The sequence below is a fragment of the Hippopotamus amphibius genome, chromosome 6 (genome assembly GCF_030028045.1).
Source record: "Hippopotamus amphibius kiboko isolate mHipAmp2 chromosome 6, mHipAmp2.hap2, whole genome shotgun sequence".
NCBI lineage: Eukaryota > Metazoa > Chordata > Mammalia > Artiodactyla > Hippopotamidae > Hippopotamus > Hippopotamus amphibius.
Window position 1 is genome coordinate 82,385,557 of NC_080191.1, and position 24,408 is coordinate 82,409,964.

At 38.0% G+C, this 24,408-nt stretch overlaps 1 protein-coding gene across 50 annotated transcripts in view; it reads right to left on the reverse strand.

Moving 5' to 3' along the window:
- RIMS1 (regulating synaptic membrane exocytosis 1) overlaps nt 1-24,408 on the reverse strand; it is a 480,485-nt gene that overhangs the window by 103,862 nt on the left and 352,215 nt on the right. For 18 of the 50 annotated variants that reach the window (XM_057738997.1, XM_057738976.1, XM_057738992.1 and 15 more), the window contains 2 exons: nt 18,999-19,070; nt 11,502-11,614 (listed from right to left, as the gene is read on the reverse strand). In XM_057738997.1, the coding sequence (XP_057594980.1) occupies nt 11,502-11,614; nt 18,999-19,070 (185 nt within the window). Of the gene's footprint in view, nt 1-7,540; nt 7,571-11,501; nt 11,615-12,665; nt 12,849-18,998; nt 19,071-24,408 lie in introns of all 50 variants that reach the window. The other 32 variants (XM_057738998.1, XM_057738980.1, XM_057738979.1 and 29 more) reach the window with 6 other exon arrangements.

Below are 24,408 nucleotides of genomic sequence, written 5' to 3' on the forward strand. Positions count from 1 at the left end.
GGTAATCCATAAGACATATTGTTAAACCTATATTTTCAAGTTTTTTAGGTGAAATATGAGGGTAGAAGAGAAAAGGAATAATGAAAATTTCTATAGTATTAAGTATATTAAAGTAAAAAAAGATTACAAGTATTTTATTTTATAACAAGTTTAGCTGGTATATGCTTCAAAGTTGAAACACGGTAACATATGCACAGGATAACTAGGCTTGCCTAGTTAACTACAAAGTGCTATCACACTTTACGAATAGAAAACTTAATGCCTCCACGTCCTCGCTGTTAGTGATCCAATGCGAATTTGGCAACAGTCAAGCTCTAACCTTGGCCCAGCGCGTGTCTCAGAAAGAGCGATGATAAATGGCCACACACCTGGTAGCTGTCGGGTAGCACTAAACATATGAACGAAGCACCTGCAATGCCTCAGTTACTGACAGTGCTAACCAAATCCCTTCTCCGAAGCATCTTATTGTCAAAAGTCACTACTAGTGGGCACTCAAATACAAGAAACAATATAATAGGAAACGTGGAAATTATAAAGTAATAAAAGATGAAAAAAATTAGCTGATTGAATCTGTAACCATTAGAAGCTATGCACAGCCTGAAGAGAAAGAAAGATGGTTTTATGTTTGAAAATTCAAGACTGCAATGCTAGTCTCTATACACAGCTCTTTAGACTTTAGAGGAATACAGATTGTTAAGATATATGAACATTTTCCATACACCTGGAAGCAATGCAGGAAAATGGTCAGAACTCAGGACTGGGAAACACTCCGCAGAGATGACACCTTAGAGGCCTCAGCATCCATCACCGTGGGCTTGATCAGTCCTAAAATCCTCCATTACAGAGTTTCCATTTCTAAATGGAAGAGGAAGTAACTTAGAATAACTTCCCGCTGTTGTATCTATGACTGTATTTCAATAGGGTATTGATATTTTTTTCACATTTTCAAAAAAAAACTACAATTCTCTCTCTTGCTCAATTAACTAATTTCCAGCATTTTTACTTTTTTTATTCGCCAACTTACCAAGACCATAGACGTTAAGGGGAAAAATGTACTGGTTATATTTTGTTAATTTCTATCATTTTTTTTCCCGTTAAAAGATAATGTAGCCCTTTCATGTTCATCCTTATCTTTGGAATCATACAAGTATAATAAGCAACTTTGATACAATACTTACACATCATCTCCTCTCCCCCCACATATACAGTATGTATACTTAAAGATTAAATGTTTAAAATATGTTGACTATACAGAAATCCCCATCATCTTCCTAGAGTAAAATGCATTTCAATTTGCAAGGATAGAAATGTACAAAACTGTCTCCCTGCACCCTTGTATGATTCTCTTGGATGATAAGGATTATGCTACAGTAATATAATAAAATAAAAGATGACATTTATCCAGTATGAGAAACATAGAACAAAACAAGAAAATACCAGGTTAAGTGAAAAAACCACATCGCCTGTAAGAAACTTTAAAGAGCCTGTGTTTTAGTATAGATAATTGAAATGGAATATTGACATAGGGGAAACAGGTACTTTGTATCATTACTCAAATCTTACTGCAGCCCAAATCCCAAGGCTGTCTCTTGTTATAGCTGATTTTCACTTAACTGTCTAAAACAATGCTCAGGATTTCTAGCCCCAGATATCATTTTCAGTGTCACAGCTGCCGAGCGCCAAAGTAACACTAAAAATATTCATCGGATACTGGGCAGATAAGGAAGTCAGACGAAACTGTTATTTTACCTTGCCCTTTTGTGTTACACAGGGTTAAACAGCTTTTCATTTTTATTTATTTATTTTTTAAGCTCTTTATTGGAATATAATTGATTTATACTCGTTTACCAGTTTTTGAGGTACACCAAAGTGAATCAGCTGTATTTATACATATATCCCCATATCCCCTCCCTCTGGTGACTCCCATCCACCCTCCCTGTCCTGGCCCTCTAAGGCATCACCCATCATCGAGTTGATCTCCCTTTGTTATACAGCAACGTCCCACTGGCTATCTATTTTACAGTTGGTAGTATATATATGTCTATGCTAATCTCTCACTTCGTCCCAGCTTCCCCTTTGCCCCCCACCCCCCCCACCTCGTATCCTCCATTTTTATTTTTTTAATTTTTATTTTTAGACTTAAAGAGTTTTATGTTTTATACTATTTATTATTTTCCTATATCCTGTCTTTGAACTAAAGGTTCCTTTTCTAAAACAAAACTTTTGCTCATGGTGGTTTTAAACAGAACATAGGTGTTAAAAACTGGCTTTAAAATTTTTCTGTTTAAATCTTCACTGTAATATCTCTCTGCCCTTAACCGATGGCTGCTTTTAGGCACACGATTTTTTTTTTAACCTCATACCGCTTGTTTTTATTTTTATTTTTGTTCATTTAAAAATTTTTCTATTGGAGTATTTACAATACTGCGCTAGTTTCAGGTGCACAGCAAAGTGAATCAGTTATACATGCACATATATCCACTTTTTTTTAGATTCTTTTCCCATATAGGTCATTATAGAGTACTGAGTAGTGTTCCCTGTGCCGTACAGTAGGTCCTCATTACTTACCTATTTTATATATAGCAGTGTGTATGCATCAATCCCAATCTCCCAATTTATCCCTCCCCGAAATAATGCCATTTGCAACAACATGGATGGACCTAAAGATTGTCATACTGAGTAAAGTAAGTCAGACAGAGAAAGACAAATATCATGTGATATCACTTATATGTGGAATCCATAAAAAGGGTACACATTAACTTATCTACAAAACAGAAATAGCGTCACAGATGTAGTAAACTTCTTTTTAAATTTTATTCCATCTTGAGAGGGAGCACTGTCCTCCTTCTGGGGCATTGCTTAGAACACACCCTGCAGGCAGATTAGTCCATGGAATTAAGGCTTCTTTGGGGAATAACGATCGCTCCCCAAGGGGTCCTGTTTATTATCCCCAATGTCTTGAATATGTTTATCCATCATTTTTCATTATTCCAATTACACTGATGGCAACAGACTCTATCTTGAAAGGCTTGATGTGGCATAACCACTAAAGCCAATGTCTCTTTGTATTTTTCCTGTAGAAAGTGTTTACAAATTTTAGTTTGCAAAAAAATTTACAATATTTAGGGGAAATGTACAGCTTTAGAGCAGAAAAACCCAACAGTCTATTGATGTCTAGCCATCGGCCTTCTCTCAACACTCTCTCCTGCCCGACCCACAGACCCTGGGGATGAAGAGGTGATGCTGTTCTCCCTCAAGGGGGCACTGTTGGCAAGTTGATCCTTGGTTGATCTAAGTGTTAATTACATTGAAGTTTCAAAAGTCCTTAATACTATTATAAATAATCACATTTGAATTAGCAGAATGGCAAAAAAGGGTCAAAACCAAGAATCTGGAACCGTTTTACATGGGCGGCTTCACTAGGTCCCTAATGTTTAAAGAGAAGGCTAGAATGACAACTGCAGTTATGGGTTTGTGACAAAGAGAAATGGATCAATTAGACTTTTTTACTCATGCAGCTCTAAACATTTATGAATAAACATTCATGAATATTCATAATAATTGTTCAGGAAAAGCAAAGCCCTAGAAGATTAAGGAGCCTGAAATCTTAATACACAGTAACGAATAAATCACCTGGGTAATATACACCTACTCAATACGCATCTAAGAAAAATGTGGATAAACTTGAAATCCTTTTCTACTTAATGACACTGAAAATAATGCTGCCTCTAAAGCATATGCAAATTAGTTTACTTATTTTGACAAAAGTCAAGTTTTGTAATTTTTTTCTTTAACGTGTTTCACAACCACAATGTACTAGTAAGTGTACAACTACCTAAATAAATAGTGTAACAGAAAACTATTAAAATAATGTTTTTCACTTTTTAATATGAATTACACCTAATTAAGCTTCATGCTAATATTTCCATGAAAATTATATTTTGCATGACTTAGCATTCAAACCGCTTTTGTCAACATTTCAAAAAGATATAGGTAATTTATTTGAGCATTTTTTTAATAGAATCTTAAAAATTCAGTTGACTAGAGATAATTCTTAAATGGCTCCTATGACCTCGTTAAGATAATTATTATAAATTTTATTAGTGAAACAAGAAAACAAAATGCAACAGACGCTCTTTGCTCTTTATTCCTATTCAAACCATTTAGTCACTTGAACTCCAATCGCCTTTCATTCTGTATGTGTAGATTACACATTTTTTATGATAAAGGGAATTCATATTTGTAGAAAAACAGTATAATGTGTTTTGTTATGATTCCAAATTGCTTCCAAAAGGTGAAAAGTTAATGCACTTAAGAAATACTATCTTAAAAGCATATAAATTAGAAATGTATTATGATAATAACATTTTTTCTCACCTTGAAGTCATTTAATTTCTGGTTCTGTTTTGATCTTCTTATATCATTATTTCGATGCCCCCAAACTACATTCATGGGCTCTTTAAAACTGTCCAAGAAATGTAGCAGAGAGGGAAAAATTGGCTTACTTTTACAATGAATGATTTAAAATATGCCTATAAAACAGTTTGTGAATCCTAAAAAGATAGTCTCTCAGCTTCCAACATAAAAGGGGGAGTAAAAGGTAAGTAACCTGCTATGAACATTTACATTCCCTCAGTTAACTTTTCAACCCAAGATTGTGTTATCTTTATCCAAATATACTGGTTTCCTGTTCTCAAGGTACAGGGTTCATTTGAAGAGCAAGCCAAGGATTGGAAGATTTAGATGAGTGGCCCCAAATCAGGTCACTGGGGGAGTCAGGGCCCCTAAGTGGGCCTCCTGGTGCTGTGAGTGGAGGATGTGACAGCGGCACAAGGTCGTGGGGTCACTCTCCAGCTCGATCCTATAGCAGCTTTGCTACTGTGGGCATCCTCGTAACCCCTTTGCCATCTTTCTATAAAAGGAGACATTACACCTTCCTTAGGGGTGTGCCCGTGTTATTACCGTAATTACGTGGTGCTGAGGCACAACGGGTGCTCGGTAAATGCTGAATGTGGGAGAGGCCGCCGAGCAAAGTGGTTCAGAACCAGATCTCTGGAGTGAGGCTCGAGCCCAGTCCCCTGTCCTACCACTTCCCAAATGAACGACTGACACAGAACCAGGTTCTGCATCTCTATAAGCTTTAGCTTCCTCAGTTGGCAAATGAGGACGTGAACAGTTATGTCTCAGGTTGTAAAAATATGATGAGATGAATACATGACACCGTCAGTCAAGTCACTGACATACAGGAAGTGCCCTATAAATTCTATCCACAATTTAAAATGTTCATGGTATTTTATACCTCTCTGGATGTGCTTTGCAAAATACACTGGACAATTTATATGCTGGTTCCTTACAGTTAGGGTGACCAACCATCCCAGTTTGCCCAGAGCTGTCCTGGTTTTAGCACTGAAAATCTTGCATCTTGTGAAACTTCTTAATCCTTGAAAAACTGGGAACATCTTACAAATCTGTCTGCAATTCATCAAAAACCAACTCTCCCTAGCGGCCTGGTAGCCTGTGCTTTTAGTTCCACGTGGCTGAGCCAGGCCTCATCACCCAGGAAGCACTCAAGATAATCCAAATCTCCAATACGATCGACTCCAGAAAAGATCAGCTCACAACAGCTGGTTTCTATGCATACAAGACGTTTTCTTTCCTATGGGGCAGGTGAGCCTAAAATTTGACTCTAAAGAAATCCCTTGAATTTGCTTCTATCTTTTCCAGGCTTCTTGAGTTTTCCATGCTAAGCTGTACTCCCTTATATCCCAGGGGAGAGGTACAGCATCCTGTGCTGGTCTCTGCCTTCCTGGCGGCATTTTGGGATGCACCTCTTTGGTTGTTTTCAGCCCCGTGGTCCATCCCGTAAAGTTTATCCACATCTTGTGTCCAAGGAATACTCAGCAGAGTGACAGCACACCTCAGCCAGGACACAGTGACCTTGTTAAAACGTAACAATCTGACATGCTCTGTAGTGAGGCTGTAATGGTGCACACTTCACGCGCTTGAGGTTGTACAACCCATGAATTTTGTCTTGTTGTGATTAGCAAGTTATAGCTTTGGGCTAGTAATAATATAAATGGAAAAGCTCTGCAGACGAAGAATTATTACACTTTTCTTCCTTTTGGCTAAATGAATGAGGTCATGACCCATCTCCAACATAAAATCTTAATGCTTTCAGCAAACTAAAATTTATCTTGCAAATCTAAATAAATTCTTCTGAATATAAGTACAAATGCATTGGCCATTTTTGTACTACTGAACCTAAATTGTGCGTCTGATAGCTGAATTAAAAATGCAAGATGGCCAAAAATCTATGCAAAACCTAGGGACCAGAGCATCTTGATCTCACTGAATAACATTTTATTTTTATTAATATCTACTTATTGCCTAGTATGGCAGACACTTTGCCAGAATATGTTATGTGCCAGAATATAAATATATTTTTATAAATTCAAACGAACATAAGTAATTGAATATTACCTCCCATTTTCAGTCTAAGATATTGAGAGACAAAATACATACCTCAATGTACTTGGCGATAGGGGTATATATTTGGGATTTGTGCCTATTAAAACAGGATGCACTACAATATAGATAAAGGAGGCCCAAAGTAAGAGACCTGGGCTTGTAGTCTAGTTCACATCACCAGTGTGAACGGGTAAATCTCTTAATCTCTCTCAGTCTGAGTTTCATCTTTCATAAAATAAGGATGATGGTCCTCTCAGGACTAACTCTGAGGGTTACTTCAGACAACAAATTAATTCAATCGTGAATCTATAAATATTGAGTAAATACTTTTATTAAATTATACATTATATAATTTTAATATTGCTAATAATATTATTTCATTAAGCTGAAAACTCATATTCAAATAATTAATTATCAAGCCAACAGTAACACCAAATAGGGTGGCACATGACACTGGGAGGAGGTCTGTATCACCGTGTTTGGTTCAAAGACCCAACATCAAACGTGATCCACGGGACCACAAGACAGGTCAGCAAGGTGCTGACACAGCAGACTGAACGGTTTCTGTACTGTGTCTCCCAGGAAGAAAGAACTGATGGGTGTGCTAACCTTCCTGAGGCCAAGAGGAATAGCATCCTGGCAGCTACTTCCCGGATGCATGATTGCAAGGGGCCAAATAGTCCATAAGGTCACTGCTATGCAGAAGGAAAACCCAGGGCTCTTCTACTCCTTTACACCACAGAAAGGAAGACTTAGACCCTTTATCTATGAGAACAGGGGAATCCAAATAAACAAAAACATGTAATAAATATGCTATTCTTTTCCAAAGAGAATCGTTCTCTAGTTGTCAGTTCAGATAAAAGAATTCTGAAGTAAAAATATTCTTAATTTTAATCTTCTCCTCTTTGATACAATACAAATCAATACCAAATGCCCTACCAAATCACTGCAGAGAAAAAGCTATCTGTTAAATAATTTAGCTCATTATTTCAATAAGTACAGTTATATAACTCATATACTATGAGAGAAAAGGAACAATATTAAATTGTTAAAAACTTACATTAATATTTACCTTTTGTGGATGAGTTATACTTTTCTTGTTCTTCAATGAATTAAATGCACATAATGATGGAAACAAAAGAAAGAAATCAGCAAATTTACAGTTAGGCATGGGAATGTGAATAAACACAATGGCATGAATAATAAAAATATATAACATATAATGTGACGATAAATTGCAATGAGAAACCATGAGGAAGTCTCAAATATGGTATTAAAATCAATCAAAGAAAGAATGAATACAACAATTTAAAGATTTTAAATAAAAACAAACACTGGGAAATTAATATTGTATATTTGGCATTTGAAAAGTATATTTTGTGTTATTTTTTCTTGCCTTTGAAGAATTGCAAAATATATCAGCACTCACTTTACTAAGACATTTTAATCTTAATCCATTGTGATTTTGTTATTGTAAATGTATTTAAAAGCATATTTAATATTCATAATTGACATTTTCATTTCAAAAATGATAGCATTTCAGATAATTTGAAAAATTATATAATAAAAAAATAAATTCCATTTTTTGCTAGATAGTAGGCATTTTCTTTTCACTGTGGAAAATATTCTGGAACATTTTCCACCTGGAAAAAAACATTATAATTTAAGTAATCTTTTCTTCCTTCTCAAATTACTGTAATTATATTAAAATATCTCAAAGTGAAATTGTTCTTCGGAGACTGTATTTCTCAGACATTTCCTAAGCTTTTCTCTACCTCCTTGTTGGTAAACCATTTACTGAGAAATAATGGCCTATCTAGATATTTTAAGGGGAATGCCCTTACTTTTAAGTAGCAGAATAACAGAACACATAAAACGTAACTGGCACATCAAGTGTTAGTTTATCAATGATCTTTAAATACGTCTTCTTCAAAAGACAACCAAGTTGCACACACACAAGAATCACTTGGTTGATTTCAGAAAACCATACATTTTTATGCAACCGATTATATTGCTTTCAGTCTCACTCTACCTAAGGGCGACATTGTAATACAACATTGGAACATACCCAGAGGAACTTCCTGAAATTTTTGCTCTCAATTATCACGTACCATTACAGTTACCTAAATTTTAAGGCTACTTTTTCAGCTACTTTATCTCAAAATCTGAATTGTAATCACACCCCTTCTTTTCCCCTAACTATACTTTAATATAATCAGATTTCATGCAGCAAATAGGCTAGCATTCCTAATTTTTAAAAGAAACTGTAAAATACTTTTTCAAAAATTAAATGTATTTTTTCAAATTATATGTTAACTTTTAACATAATATATATTGTTTTATCGTACAGAGAAAGAGTAGTAAAACTGAATTATAAGAAAAAAACAAAAAGCAAACAAAAAAAGCATCCAAACAATCTACGGATCCCAAACAAAACAATGTAGATAATTGTATCCAGACTATGTATGAATACAATTATTTTATAAGTTCAGCAGCAAGTTATATCACTGTTCAGGAATCTAAACCATTTGAAATGTTTGTTCTTAACCAACAACTGCTTATAAACTCAGTTTTTTTTCTTTTTAGAGAAAATTATCCTTTGTTAAAAATAAGAAAACACAAACATAAAAGAAAACTGGAAAGAAAGAAGTCAAGTGCGGCAGAACTTTCATAGACTGCAAATAAACTGCATTCTGCATCAATCTTCAGAGAAGACAGAAGTCAATTTTAACATGTAATATGAAAAGAAAAACATGACATGATTCTACAGCCCTAAGAATATCAATGAAATCCATTTTAAACAGAACGAGCTAAATTCTGTCTAATTCCTGAATCAAATTAGAAGTTGACTTTTAAAAACACATTCTAGGACACACAAAGATGTGATGTAAACTGTTCAGTTTGAAATAGATTCATAATAAGATGAAGGAGGACAGTATCATCATTTACCAAACGTTCCAAAGCACATGGTAACATCATACAGTGAACAATATCCATTTTAATTATAGACGAATACATAGATACAATCATACGTTTGTTGTCATCTTTTTAAAAGATTGTATCTATATGACTCTTAAGGTGATAAACTTCAGGAACCTCAAGCAGCAAAAGTTTAGGAATGTATTTGTGACATTAACTATCAAAATAACTCCACCAATTTCATCCTCAGTCACTCCTTTCTTCCCACCTCAATTCAATCCTTACAAATTGGTGATTTCTCTGAAAGACAACTGTGAATATGAATATCAGTAATGTTGACTGATATAAATGGCAGAACATGAGCTTTTATAAGAACCAAAGTCCAGCACACAATCCATCTGACTTTGTAGAAGCAATTCTTATTTCCACAAAATAACAAAACTATAATCTCACTATATGAGCATTATATGCAATACCCTTATATACTTTTGAACCGGAAGTATTTTAGCAACTGGAGGAAATGCAAAGAATTTTAGGAACAAATGACTTTTTGGATATCAATCTTTAGCACACTATGGCCAGTAACACTGAGTTTATAGCTGAACACTAGAACCTGTAGTTCTTTTAGTTGTGCAACAGGAGTTTACAAATGGATAATTTAAATAAATACCACATTTAAAAAAATAAATTTTAAAACAATTTCATCTAGGCTACTGCTAATTACAGTCTTAATAACATTACTTATGAATTATCTTCTCAAAATGTTCCCAGATAAGAGAAAATTTGTTACACACATGAATTGAGGATTCCAATGAATTAATTGTTATTTTTAGAAAAGAAAGTCAGAGTTTCACATAGCCTCATATTTTCCTGATTAACTAAACGAACACCCTTATAATGTCTCAATACTAAAGCATGATATATCAACAGGATGTACGATTTTAAAAATTGATACAAATCCAGAATTTATTGTAGCAGCATTTTTCTGTCAATAAGCTAATATTTCTTAAAATCTACACTAATTTTTCTATCACCAAGTACTCTGTGTACAAACTCTGCCATATCAGCCTTTGAAACAATGTATTTATCTTCTTAGATGGCTAACATTTTGGTGGTACATTCAGTAAAGCGCTTTGAGTGAATAAAACACATACCCAGCACCCTCAACATAGATGGAAATATACAAGTTTTACATCAGCAACAACCAACACTGTTGAAAAAAATATTCAAAATGTTAACCTTTCAGTTGTTTCATAGGGATGGAGATTTTCAATACGTTTTAAATATAAGTCCACTGCATTCATATTCCACCCCCAAATTAAACATGATTTCAGTCAAATGCTTAACAAGTCTCTGGTAAGATTTATATGATAACATTTACTGATAACAAATCACTTCACTTACTGAGAAATGGGATAGCACCTTGGGTCATATGAAGAAAACAGTGACTCTTTTAACCGCGTATTTAAATCTTTTGGGCCAGGTAGCTTAGTGAATTTAATTTCCACTAGAAACCCGCCCCCCCAACCCCCCACCATCCCTGGCCCCGACCCTGACCCTCTGTCTTTCTAGGAAGGTAAAACACAATGTATATATGCTTAAAATAAGGGATATTTAAGTGATGTTAACTGTTAAAAACACTAAAATGTGTGTTCTCAGTTTTTCATTGTCAAACTTATATTAAAAATACAAGATATTGCAATACATTTAAATAAAAAAACCACTAGCAAAGCAAAGCCTTCAATATGATTGTTTCATCTAAAAATATTTTTAAAACAAGGTTAAATAAGTCTTCCTTTAACACATAAAATACCATATTGTACTGAGGTTTTTAAAGTTGTATTTTCTTCCTTTGCACCTTTGGAGAAAGCATCTCTAGAGCTCAATCTGTTCTTCCAACTGACCATCTAAAATTCATTCATTCACTCACTCATCAAAAACAGCATATAGGCCACACACTGTTGTAAGTCGGTGCTGGGAATAAAACCGAGAAACTTGAATTCTTAGGATTCATCAAACTACATATAATCAAAATAGGCCTCTTTTAATAGAAGGGGTCTAAAAAGAGGTGACTCTCAAACCCCAGATTTTGGCAATGCTCTCTCTGCAGATACCTTGTTCTATACTGCCGCTCCTCACTGGCACCTGTGGGAGCTGCCTTCCCCGGCGGCCGCCGAAGGCTGAGTCTGCGGGCGGGGACTGTGCCGGGCTGGCCTGCCGGTGCGTTCTGTGGGGAGAAAACAAAGTAGGGCCAATGAAACGGAGAAATCCCAAAGGGCCTGACACAATCCTCTTCCTTCTTCCTCCTACTATTAAAACGCACATAAAACCCCTAACTGGGCCTTTGGAAGCAAAATCAAATACTTTATATGACGTGTGTAAAAGGAATATTACAAAAAGGGGGCTAAAAGAGACAGGAAAATGTCTGCCACATATAGTTCCACAGTATGAATTCCTGAACTAGGCAGACTCAAATGTACTTTTTTTATTAACTTTCTATGAAGTTGTGACTTTCTGTTAAGTTATCCATTTTTGGTAGTGCTGGACCAAATACATCAACTCACAGCCTACGAATCTTAAAGATATGGGTAAAGTTATTTAAGAAAGGCTGTTGCCTAAATTGCTAAAATTAAATCCATATAAGTTATAAGAATAGCTCTAGCTGCAGACTTTCATAAATTATCACTCACTTGTACTTTATTTTTAAATAGGAAAAATCTGAAAAGATATTTATAAAAATAACCTTGCATGCATGCTATGAAATATACTGGTGAAGAGATCAAAATTACAAATACCAATAAGAAGTGTGCAGATACATTACTACTATACAGGACTAAGCTGCCCTCCATCTGCTGGCATTTAAACTTTTTTTTTTTAACTTAAGAACTTTAAAACACTCTCAGCTTTCACTGAACAAAGATGAAAGATTTTTTTTTCTAATTCCTCTTACACTTTTTAAAGCAAATACATATTTAATTCCAGGTCATTTCTTATAAAGAATTTCACATAATTTAAAAAATTATAAATGAATATGCCACAAACAGATGGAAGGACACAACACAAGCAAAGTTAATTATCAGTGATGGCTGGTTGGCAAGAAGTATAGAAGAGAATGCTACCAGCACAGTGAAGGTAGATGTAGGTAAGGGAGGATATGGGGAGGTTAAGTGTCACAAAGAAAGGATTAAGAACTATGGTGTTGTGATGAGTGACAGTGTCGAGAGCTTAGGAAGGCACAACACCACACCGACACCCGGAGGCAGACATGGAACAGCGACCTTGTCAGGAGCGGAGAAGGTGGCGCCGACCCTCCCGGGGCAAGGTGGTGCATAGAACACAGTGTTCTGACACTAGGGTGCTCACTCGAGCGGGAGCGAGCGGGATGTTTTCCCCTAAGGACTGGCTGATCAGTCGCTCTCGGGGCTGCGTATCCCCTTCTAGAAAGACATGGTGGGAGAACCCTAAAACATTAGGGTCAGAAAAGATCTTCAGTCAGCAGGTCACATCCACTTTGATACCAGCACATCTGTCCAAGGAAAACCTGGTTACTCTTACAAGACAGTGATTTTAAAACCCAGGAGCAAACCCATCACACAATTACTGAAATGGACTTCACAACAAATTGACGCATCATCGCAAATGTGCACGCCCAGTGGTCCTGAGCGGGCCCATCTAGGCTCCTCCAGCATAACAAGTCTCGCAAGTCCCACAGGGGCAGAGACTGCTGTCTCTTGTTTCTTACTGAGCTGTATCTCTGGTGCGTAGAACACAGCAGCACACAGAACAAGAGCTCAATAGAGAGAACTGGATTGAACGAGTGAACACAGTCGGGACATTGAACTCAGGGACACTTCAAGCACTTGCCTTCAAGAAGAAGCAATGCACCGGTGAGCTCTGTGTGTACTTTTACAATGTTCATACTTTATTTCTGTAACAAGGCAGTCCATACCAAATAGGTAGCAAAGGGAAGCTGTCTTCTGAGGTTAATTTAAGTAGACCAACAAATTAAAATGATGTGGTAAGATAGGGAATGCTTCATTTTTGAACTAAATGCAAATGGCTAATATATGAATAAAAATGTCCTCTAATGTATAAAAGGATCTGAAAGGATATTTGTCCATGTATTCAGCGTTATCTTAATATAATGTTCAAAATTATTACAAAGCTAATTTCTGAATTAAGGATTGATAATTAAAAACTGATGTTTATATGTGAATGTATACATATATATATGCATGCTTGTTTAAAACAGACACGTTTTTGTTTTAATCATTTTTCAGTATGTATTTTAAATAAAATGCACTTTTAAGATACCTAACCTGTATTACTTTTTACAGTGACAGAAACCACAAAACAACACTTCATCCTTTTGAAAACAATGCTGGAAAATTCATTTAAGTAATTTAAAGTGTGGGAGAGTCAAGAATCCATATTGATCACAGGAAGTACGTTAATTATTGAGTGCTTTATTCGACTTCTGTTCGGATTGACAATTTTTTGAAGCATAATGATTTTCGCAGCTATAATTATTTTGATTCAAGATATCTCCTCTATTTCCAAAAATAAAATGGGACAATGTCAGATTTTTAGAGCATAAAAAGGTATGCTTAGGTCTATTATTAATGTGCATCGTATCTTCTTGAGCTCTGGATTAATGTTTCATCAGACCTGAAGGCAGATCCTGAAATCTGGACGGTCACATCAATTTCCAAATTAAAAGAAGAAAGCACTGACAGTACACATCAAAACTGTTCATTCATTCTGGATTGACTTCTCACGTGAACTCAACTCTACAGAATTAATTTATATGAGAAAGACCAAAGTATGATCACATCCTTTCCAATGATAAAGAATGAGGTTTTATCTATTACTCTTTAAAGGCTATTATCATAAGAATAAATTTCAACACTCTTTGTACAAAAGACACTCTAAATGTGGTCTAAAAGTTGAATAATGCAGTTTTTACCCCGGTCCTGTGACATTTCATGGATCTTGCAATTTCACTAAAATCTTGCTTCATTTCTTAAATGCAATTCATAAGCACTGAAAAGACTTCTTAACCATGACTTGAAATGTGACTAACTTAGGTGGGCCATATGTGGCCCCCAAATGGCAAAAATATAAAAAGAAATTTCAGGGGTAAAAATGTGGCCTTCTAGATGCACGTTACACAGATCTTCTCAAGCCACAAACTTCCAGGGCCCGAGAACAGTGTGTCCTGTTGGGAGTTAGTCCTTTAGCACGAGGGCTGTTTTTCCTTTGATAGGAACTAAAAGTCCTTCAATAACAAAACAATTCCTGCCACCAGCCCAACTATGACCAGTATGAAAGCACGGACCCAGGGGGAGGCATAGAAATGTCTCTGCCTGAGGAAACTGCGAGGGGGGTGGCAGCCAGGCTGGACCACGGGAGGGGAAACGGAGGAGAGTGAAAATGCAGAGGCTGGAGTGAGACAAGCAAGCGTTGGAGAAAGAGATGGTGGGACCAAGCAGAGATTGTTTCAGGGGAGAAAAGAGGAGAGTTAGTCAAGAAATGCTGATGTCCAGGAGTGAAATGTGAGAGAATCCAGGCTTTCTGATGAAATGGGTTGTGCTAAGGATGTAGCAAGGGGGAGAGAGATCAAGAACGTTAGAGAATGGAACGGGGAGTGAGTGAGGGAGAAGGAGAACGAGGGTAACAAGTGTCCTCACTGGGCAACCACACGGTGCCATCTACACACGCCAGCCACTGGTGTGTGTGTGCGTGTATACACGTGTGCGTGCATGCTACACACATACATACGTGTCTTTTTTTTTTTTTGGCATGCTCACAACCGCTCTGAGAAGTGTTATTACTCCTATGTTATAGATGGAAAAATGGGGGTCACAGAGTGACTTGCAAAAAGATGAAGAGCTAACGTGATAAAGGCAGGACCCACGTGGGTCTATGAAGCTCCAACACTGCTCCCTTTTCTGCCTTTGAGACGGGATTGGTTTCTACATCTTGAGAGGAACATGGTAATTTCACATCCCCAGAGGCACTGTTAATCTTGTAAAGCAAAATATAAATATATGTCCAGGTATCAAATTGTTTGATGAGATTTAACAGAATTGTTTTCTGAGAGTTTATAGGCACAAAACATATGAAAAAGGGTATTTAATGATTATCTACTCTGCTTTATATGTCTATACGTAATATATTTTTGGAACAAAAATAATGAGGGTTCTAGAGAAAAACATGAATTCCAGCCTAACCACGAGTGACTCCAGTTCACAGCCAAACCCATTTCTAAATGTTTACCACTGAGTTCAACCTACACCTTCTCTCTTCACCTAAAGTCTTATGTGTTGTGACTCGAACTTACACATTTCCCACCAAAACCTTAGGTTGTTCTGTTGCTGCAAGAAGACTTGTAGTAAACTGCTTCTCTTGCAGCTTAAAAATAGAGTTCTGTTATTTTTTTTAATTACTTGTTAAAGGATAGACATGTATGTGATATTTAAGATCACCATGGTTCGTTCCATCGTGGCCATTTCAGGCATACACGGACTTTTTTCAGGAGCACAAGCACAAAATAAAATGCATATTCAAGCAATTCTAAATACCAGTCCTGACCCAACATCCCTCAGTTAGGATGCAGACAGCAGGTTCCACAAGAAGAAAAGTCCCCAGAGGAGGATGACACAGTGGTACTAGCAGTCCACAAAGCTCAACTCACGCGAGGGTTAAAAGTTACACTTTTATTTACTAAGAATCTTCTTCAGAGGGTCTGAAGCTCTATTTCAATGGCGAGGTACCAAAGTCAGAAGTAGTTCTGCCTTCCTTCTATCTAGAACTGGTCATCATATCTTTCAAAATATTTTCTTACAAGCCTATTTCTCAAAAGGTCAAAATTTTTGAGGCCAAACACCTCAAACTTTGATTATCACACAGCACATTTTGCCAGGGGTACCAAGGTGTGTCTGTGGACAGGGGCTCCTCTGGGGGAGGCTTCAGCTCCTGAAGGCCAAGAATCAGCAGGCAACGCATTGGTACTGTGGCCTCAGTTCACCTGTAGCTATACGTCAGCTCAAGGTATCTTCTAAAGAAATGAGAGCTAATGCAAGCCTAGAAAATCCAGGCCAATTATGCCTTTGTAACTAGCTATTCAACAAGTCACTCACAAGCTAAGCATGTGATTTACACGCTAATAAAAATCAACGAAGAGCTTTAATTATAATCAAACAAATCTGCACACTTAAAAGGTTTGCGTTTTCTACATTAAACCTACAAGCAAAGTAAGTAATGTTAACAGCCATGTGAATACGGTCCTTAGCAAACATTTGAAGCTGGGAGTCAGTTGAATCCCTGCTGTTCTTAGTGAGGGGAAGATTTGTGTTTATCTACAGACATGTTCAGTGTGGCAGGGGAAGTTGTTCAAATGTCTCTCATTTGGAGGGAAGCATGATCAGCTGATTCTAGAGTCATCTAACATTTTGTAAAACAGTACCTTACTGTCAAAAACCTTGTTCATTGAAACTGTTAAACTGCACCCAGTAGCCACTCAACTAGTAATTGTTAAATGAATTAAAGAAATCTGAATGGAATATAAAGAGTATGAAGCTTTGAGGAAAATTTTCAATCTTATCAAAATAATTGGAATGGTGTGTGCATACAACTGGAGGGTGTGAATGATGGCTGAAGATTTAAAATGTGTCTAAGGAACTTAAGTCATTTACATGCTGGTAAAGAGACTGCAATTAGCTGGGCTGACAGTAAGGAATATGTAAACAGTGACATAAGCAGTATTGTTTCATTACATGCTTCTCATCTAGCTGTCTAGCTGTCTATCTAGCTGTCATCTGTCTATCCATCTGTCTGTCCATGTATCTGTCCATCTATGTATGTATATGTGTGTGTGTATGTATGTACGTATCTATCCATCTATTACTATCTATCTATCTATCTATCTATCTATCTATCTATCTATCTATCATCTATCTATCCATCTCTCTCTCTCTCCATCTGTATCTATCCAAGTCCTCTGTAAAACTGAATTTCTACTCAACCCTTTTTTTGGTTCCCAGAATCCTTGTTCCCTTGTAAGTCAAGTTCCCTAAGTAGTCTATATCTCTATAAACCATTAGCCAGGAAGCAATCCATCTCCCCTTCACCCACAACCCTTGATGTGACTAATACCACGCCGTTTTCTGACCTCAGCTCAGAAGTAACATCCTCTGGGAACCTCCCCTATTTTTTGCTGCTCCCTATTTTATTCCTTGAACTTAACACATTAGCTGGGCACATATTTGTTAACTGCATGAATCACTGAATTGTACAGATTCCCTCTCGACCAACCCTATTGTGACAGCCTAGCTGGTGTCTCACATCTACACCTGGATCTTTCAAGCCCCCTTCCAAAGTGTTGTTAAAGGGAAACCCCTGGTGATCTAGTGGTTAAGACACCGCACTCCCAGTGCAGGGGGCACAGGTTCGATCCCTGGTCCAGGACTAAGATCCCACATTCCGTGAGGCACAGCCCCTCCCCCTTCCCCCCCAAAAAAGGTGTTGTTAAAGTGATCTATCTGGAACTCAAAGCCAATCATCCACCCCCACGTTTAAAGCCTGCCCGTGACTCATGGATAAATAAGGTAGAAGTTGAAATTCTACACCATGGCACACGAGGTCATTTATTACACTCTGTAAAGGTTTCTCCCATTTTGTTTTCAACCCTCTCTCCCATCTCCTGAGTCCTCCCCAAACGGGTATGGTTTCCCCAAACTCAAGAGGATATTTCAAACCTGTGTTCTCTCATACTACTCCTTTCTCATAAAACACACTACTCTTCACATGTATTTCACGCACCTGGACTAGCTCAAGTGCCACCCTTTATAACTATTTCCTAACCTCACCTGCAGACCCCTCTTCTCCCTGCGTTCTCACTGTACCTTGTGCGCGCCTCTATGGCAGCTCTGACACGTGAATGGATGCATTCGCTTACATCTACGCCACCCTGAGTACTCTCAATACTGGCTGGATGAGTGGGTACATGTTAATTGGATTTTTGGTGTTTCTTTACAGCTATGTAAAAAATCTGTCAGTATCTCATACCTAAAAGTATTTTAAAAGTTTGTGGAAATGAATGAATTGCAAACAAAAGATCAGTAATCCCTTGATTTCTACATTATCTCAGCAAATAGCTTAGGTAGTAATTACAAGTAAACTCTTAGATTATCCACTTGTAGAAAAGAGATTTTTAAGAAGATGGTGTCATTCAGATAAATAACAGATACTCAACATATTTGTGTATTTCAGGTAATATATTCATCACCAATATTTCAACAATCTCAGAAACAAAATATTAATGTCTTAATATGTATATTGGAATGCACTGAGTTTAATCCTCTTTAGTAATCAGAATGATCACTAAGAGAAATGCATGAGATTTTTCTTAGCCCAGACTTAAGAGCTGCCTTCAAATTACCCGTCTCTTGTTTTTCGAATGAGGCTCTACCCAACAGGAGATCTCTTTACATGAATGTCTTTAAGCATCACAATTGTGTTTCAGCAACAATCATATCAAATGAGAGCGAAGGTGCCCCAGAACATCTTAGTGAAACAGAAGATGCCGCACAGCACAACACCAAGCCTACCTTTCTGCATCAGAGGCAGTGCCTTTCCTAGTCTGTTTTTGGATGCTAGATCTTTCAGACTTTCTGGAGTGCCTGTGGAATGAAATGTTAAAGAAATACAAAATATATGATGAATCAAGCTACGGTCATCTCATACAATGATAAAGGCAATAGACATGAAAAATGGCAACTGTTTTACCTAAATGATTTTGTTAGTCTGTACTTTTAAAAATAAAACAAAAATAAAAACCAGAACTGGTGCTGTGTGGAAGACACAAGTTTCCCAACAGGAGACACAGAAGCTGACATCCCATCAGGGTAACGAGTGGTCTACAGTCCTGATGTCATGGGGACTCCTGCTGGCAACTGTGCCTCCCTGAGGAGGAAACAAACTCAATGGTGAAACACAGTGATGGTAAACGGGATGACAGTCGTGGTCCAGGCACTGAAAGACCACACACGGGGGAGTGCCCTCCGCTCTGACAGGCTGAAACTTGGTGCTACAAAGATGTTTTCCTTTGCCTTTTTTTCTCCCCCAAAATTATGAAGAAAAGAGAAGAAAAGTGCTCTAGGGAAACGTGTTTGGCATAGACAAAAGTATTAAAAAATCAACTACTCAAATTACTTTTAAAATTATTATAAAGATACTTTTACAATCACATAGCATTTTAAAAAGCTAATCATACATCACAAATCAAAGAACTACTAAAGTTCCCGATTTACTCTGTGTTCCAAAAATACGTGTGTACATCGAACATTTCAAACTTGAAATGCATTTTCCCATAGGAATAATGTTTATACCTAGAGTTTACCTCCCCAAGGCAGCTTACATATATCTATTCAACCTAAAATGTTTCTAGACTACAATATATTTGAAAGAAAATTAAAAAAAAAAAATACTGTGGTCAAGAAACTCATTTAACAAACAAAAAAACAGAGAAACCACAAAAAACAATATACTTTATCTTGATAACTGATTGTTTCTACAATTTATCCTCATTTTTATTTCTGGCATCCCTTCATTGCAACAATGTTAAGAAAACTGTCTTTTTTTGAGACATTATTGACATATACCATTATATTAGCTTCAGGTGTATGAGGTAATGATTCAATATTTGTAAATAAGGCAAAATGACCACCACAATAAGCCTAGTCAGCATGCTTCACCACTCGTTAGAAATGTTCTCTTCTTGTGATGAGAACTTTTAAGATCTAGTCTATCTCTACTGTTTTTACTTATTACTGCCAGGTGCTCTCATGTCCAGCAAAGCCGCAGTCCCTTCAAGCACAGGGACGCACATCAGAGCCAGGTCCGCGTCCCAGGGCGCACGCGCGTCTGGAGATGCTCACCCCGCCCCTCCTCTCTCACTACTGCCACACACTCAGCTCACACGAATTTGCCCTCAACCTCAGATTCCGGGTTTAGAATCTGGGTCCCAGCTGTGTGTCCTTGAGGCTTTCGTGACTCTGATGTCTCACTTCTGAGGAGGAGACAAAGGCACGTGACAGAAGAGGAGCATCTCTCGCTTACCACGTCCCTGGACTAGCCGGCAATCAGGCTCTTCTCCAGGAAAACGCTGTGCCAGGCGCTGAGCGAGGCACTGCTTTACTCACACATCACGACCATCTTTCGGGAAGGTGTCCGCCTCACAGAGGAGGAAACAGGCTCAGTGCAGGCCACACGGCGGGCGGCAGAGCTGAGGGATAGAATCTAAGTCCGGCTCCTAAGCGGCTTCTGTCACACGCTGTCCAGCAAAGAGGGTGCAGGGGCTGACTCTGACGCATGCCCTCGGGGTGCGCCCTTGTTCACAAAGGGAAGAGACCCTGACGCTCGGCACAGGCTGGGGCATGCAGGCACTTCCTCCGACACTAGGGGGTAGTTCTTAGCTACCTTGTTGACAGCATGGTTGGGAAAGGGGACCGCAGGGTGCAGGGGAGCAGAGGGGTCCTGAGCACACGCCTGCACGCAATGGGGGGAGAGAAGGGAAGCTGTTCCGGAAGCAAAGGGGCAAAGGGAAGGAGCAGGTGCAGGGCTGGAGGCACTGGGGGCGGGGGCGGCATGGGAAGAAGGTCTGCAGACCCAGGGGCCTGAGCTCAAAACAAAACGTCCCTGGAGCACCTGGGGAAATTTACGCTTGGCCCCAGGAGTGCCCAGGGATGGGGAGGGCCAGAGTCCCTTGTCCCCTCTCAGAAGAGCGAGAGCCACGTGAGAACCTGGAGTTTCAGGCCAATCAGGAAACTCACTGTCACTGAGGGTTTTCACTCACTCACTCACTCACTCATTCATCGACAAATATTTGCTGCGTGTGTGTATATGTCAGGCACTGCTCTAGCTGCTTGGAATATGTCTGTGCACAGAGCAGACAAAATTTCTGCCTTCAAGCAATTTGTGTTTTATTGGTAGGAGACAAACAAAAAGCAAAACAAAAACAAAAGCAAAAATCCCTGGAACAAGTAAACTGTATAACATGTCAGAAGGGGATCGATGCTAACTAACAACAGCAACAAGAAAAAGTCAGCCAGGGCAGGGGGTTCAGAGACGTGGGGGAGGGGTGGGGGGTCTGGGGACAGGTGCAGGCTACAGTTTGAAGGAAGATGCTCTGAAATGTTCAGGTGGCAGTAAGTGGACCACAAAGGAGAGTGCTGAGAGAGAAGCGTTTGTGGGTTGAGGGCAGGGACGAGAAGCACCTGTCGGCCTTTGTACCAACTGTCTACCTCCCTGTAGCAAAAAGGTGATAGGCATGCTTCAGAATTTCTCTCCTTTTCTTCCATCCCTAATAATTGCTATAAGTCTGTCTAGACCCAACTGAGATCTTATTTCTTCTATAAAACTTCCAACTCTTCCCCTTCTCATCCCTAAACTTACTGGGTTCAGATGCAAGCTTGGTCATCAGAGTGCCTGGTGACGGTGATGATGACACCCGTGATGATACGGACAGCATCTCACATTTAATAAGAACTTGCTGCACTATCTCACCTAAGCTCACCAATCCAACGAGGATGCACTACGCTTCCATCCTTTTTAAGAATAAGGAGACTGACACTTGGAGGGGTTCGGTCATTTGCTCTCACTCATGCAGTCCTTACACGTCAAACGATGAGGTAAACTAAGAGTCTATAATCTCAGTATCCATGAATATGGTGCATCTGTGGCATACACGACACCGGGTCATAGCAGCTAAAAGTACAGACTCCAGAGCCAAACTGGGTTTGATCTCCACTCTGTTTCTGAAGGGCTGGGTGATTTCAGGCAAGTTAATTAACCTCTCTGTGCCTTAGTTTTTTTCCACCTGCAAAATGGCAGTAATAATACTATCACCTTACAGACTTACTAATTCTAAATATTTCAGTATTACCGAGTATTTGTATTGTAGTATTTGTAGTTTTTTGTAGTATTACATAGAACAAGGATTTGAAGTGCTTTTAGCATTACTTAGAATAGGAAGAGATCAATGTTATAAAAGTATTATTTAAAATGATAATAATATATATTTGTTTCTTGAAGATAAAGACTCATTCATCCACGAGAGTATCAAACTCAGAGTCAATGCCCCATAACTGGATGTCAAATATTCAGGCAGAGGTGCATGCATCTAACTTTTATTTTTAGTTTTTAACCCTCTTGTCAAGGATGCCCTTTTCTTCTCTCTTCAAATGCCATAGAAACTTACTTTATTGAAGATACTTCTAAAGATTTCTATAAAGGACATGTCTTTATAATTCTTCTAACCACTTACAAGAATCCTCAAGTTGAGTTAAAATGACATACACTCGATTGCAATAATTCACTGTAAAGCAAGAATAGAGAAGAAAATAGAAAATCCTACTTTCTTTTCCACCCCAAATCCTAAGTCACAGCTGTGAATATATTGTATGTTTTAGACACAGCTTCTTCTTGGAAGAGAGTCCTGTAATATGTAAAAAGGAGAGGTTAAACCCATCTATTTATATTCATGTACTATTTTCCTGAAACTATTGAGCATGACTATAAAACGGACCACAGTAAGAGTGTAAAGCAATTATATTGCAATAAAGAGCTTAAAAAAAAAACAAAAAAACGGACCACAGTGAAAGGAACTATCTTTCACTACTCTTTCCTAAGTTCCTCCTGGGCAGGAACTGTGTCTGTTTGAGTTATTACTGTAACATCAACACCCAGGACATAATAGTTTCTCAATAAATATATGTTGAATAGGTGGTTAAAAAGTAATATTTTGAGTATTCTACTGGAATTTGAGAGTCTAAAAAGTTATAACAAGTAAAAACCTAACTAGGGTTATACAATTCAGTTTACATCAAATCAAATACATTCAGACATAAAACTTGGCATTGTTTTCTGATCTTTGGTAAAACATAGATACCATAAATAAGAAATGCCCCCTGGTTATTGACTTATGCATTACGAGGTGTCAGTCATCACTAGTGGCCCAATGCATGTTCATCAAGAGGCAACAGGCAGCATGGACTCAGTTTTAGAGTCTCGAGGGACATCACAATTCAGCTAGTCCATCTACAATGTCCTACATCTACAGATGAGGAAAATGAGTCCCAGGATGGTTAAGTGACTTGTCCAAGGGAATATGGGCCATAGCTGGTGAGGACACCACTGCCACGGCCCATGGCCCTGGGTTCCCACCCCCTCTGCCACCAGTGACTTTGAATGAGTTGATGTTCCTTGGAGGGATCCCTCAATAAAAGCAAACAAAACAGTGACAGTGTCTCCATCATGTCTTAGTTATTTGGGAGTTTTAACATGTGTTCTGTTGTATTAAAATTTGTTATCATTATTTTATTACTCGTAAAGAATGTTTCTTTGGGGACTTCCCTGGTGGTGCAGTGGTTAAGAATCCACCAGCCAAAGCAGGGGACATGGGTTCGATCCCTGGTCCGGGAAGATCCCACATGCCTCAGAGCAACTAAGCCCGTGAGCCACAACTACTGAAGCCCAAGTGCCCAGAGCCTGTGCTCCGCAACAAGAGAAGCCACCGTAATGAGAAACCTAAGCACCAAAACAGAGAGTAGCTCCCGCTCGCCACAACTAGAGAAAGCCTGCACGCAGCAACGAAGACCTATGCAGCCAATAAATTAATTAATTAATTTTAAAAAAGTTAATTTAAAAAAAAGAGTGTTTCTTTTCTTTGGTATAGATGTGCAAGAATCAGAGCTACTGAGTCTTTTTTGTTTTTTTTTTGTTTGTTTGTTTTTGTTTGTTTGTTTTACTTCACAACTTACAGTTGTATGATTTTGGCTTGATGTCTCCCAGTTCACAGGGCACAAATTAAGTTCCTTAAAAGCTATAAAGGTATATTCAAATGTAAGGTATAACAGTTCTTGTATTATTAAATGGAGGCAAAAGTAATAATCAAAAAGTGGGGGGTGATCCTAATTAAATCACTTTTCTGGAAGTTCCATTTTTAATTATTATTCTTTA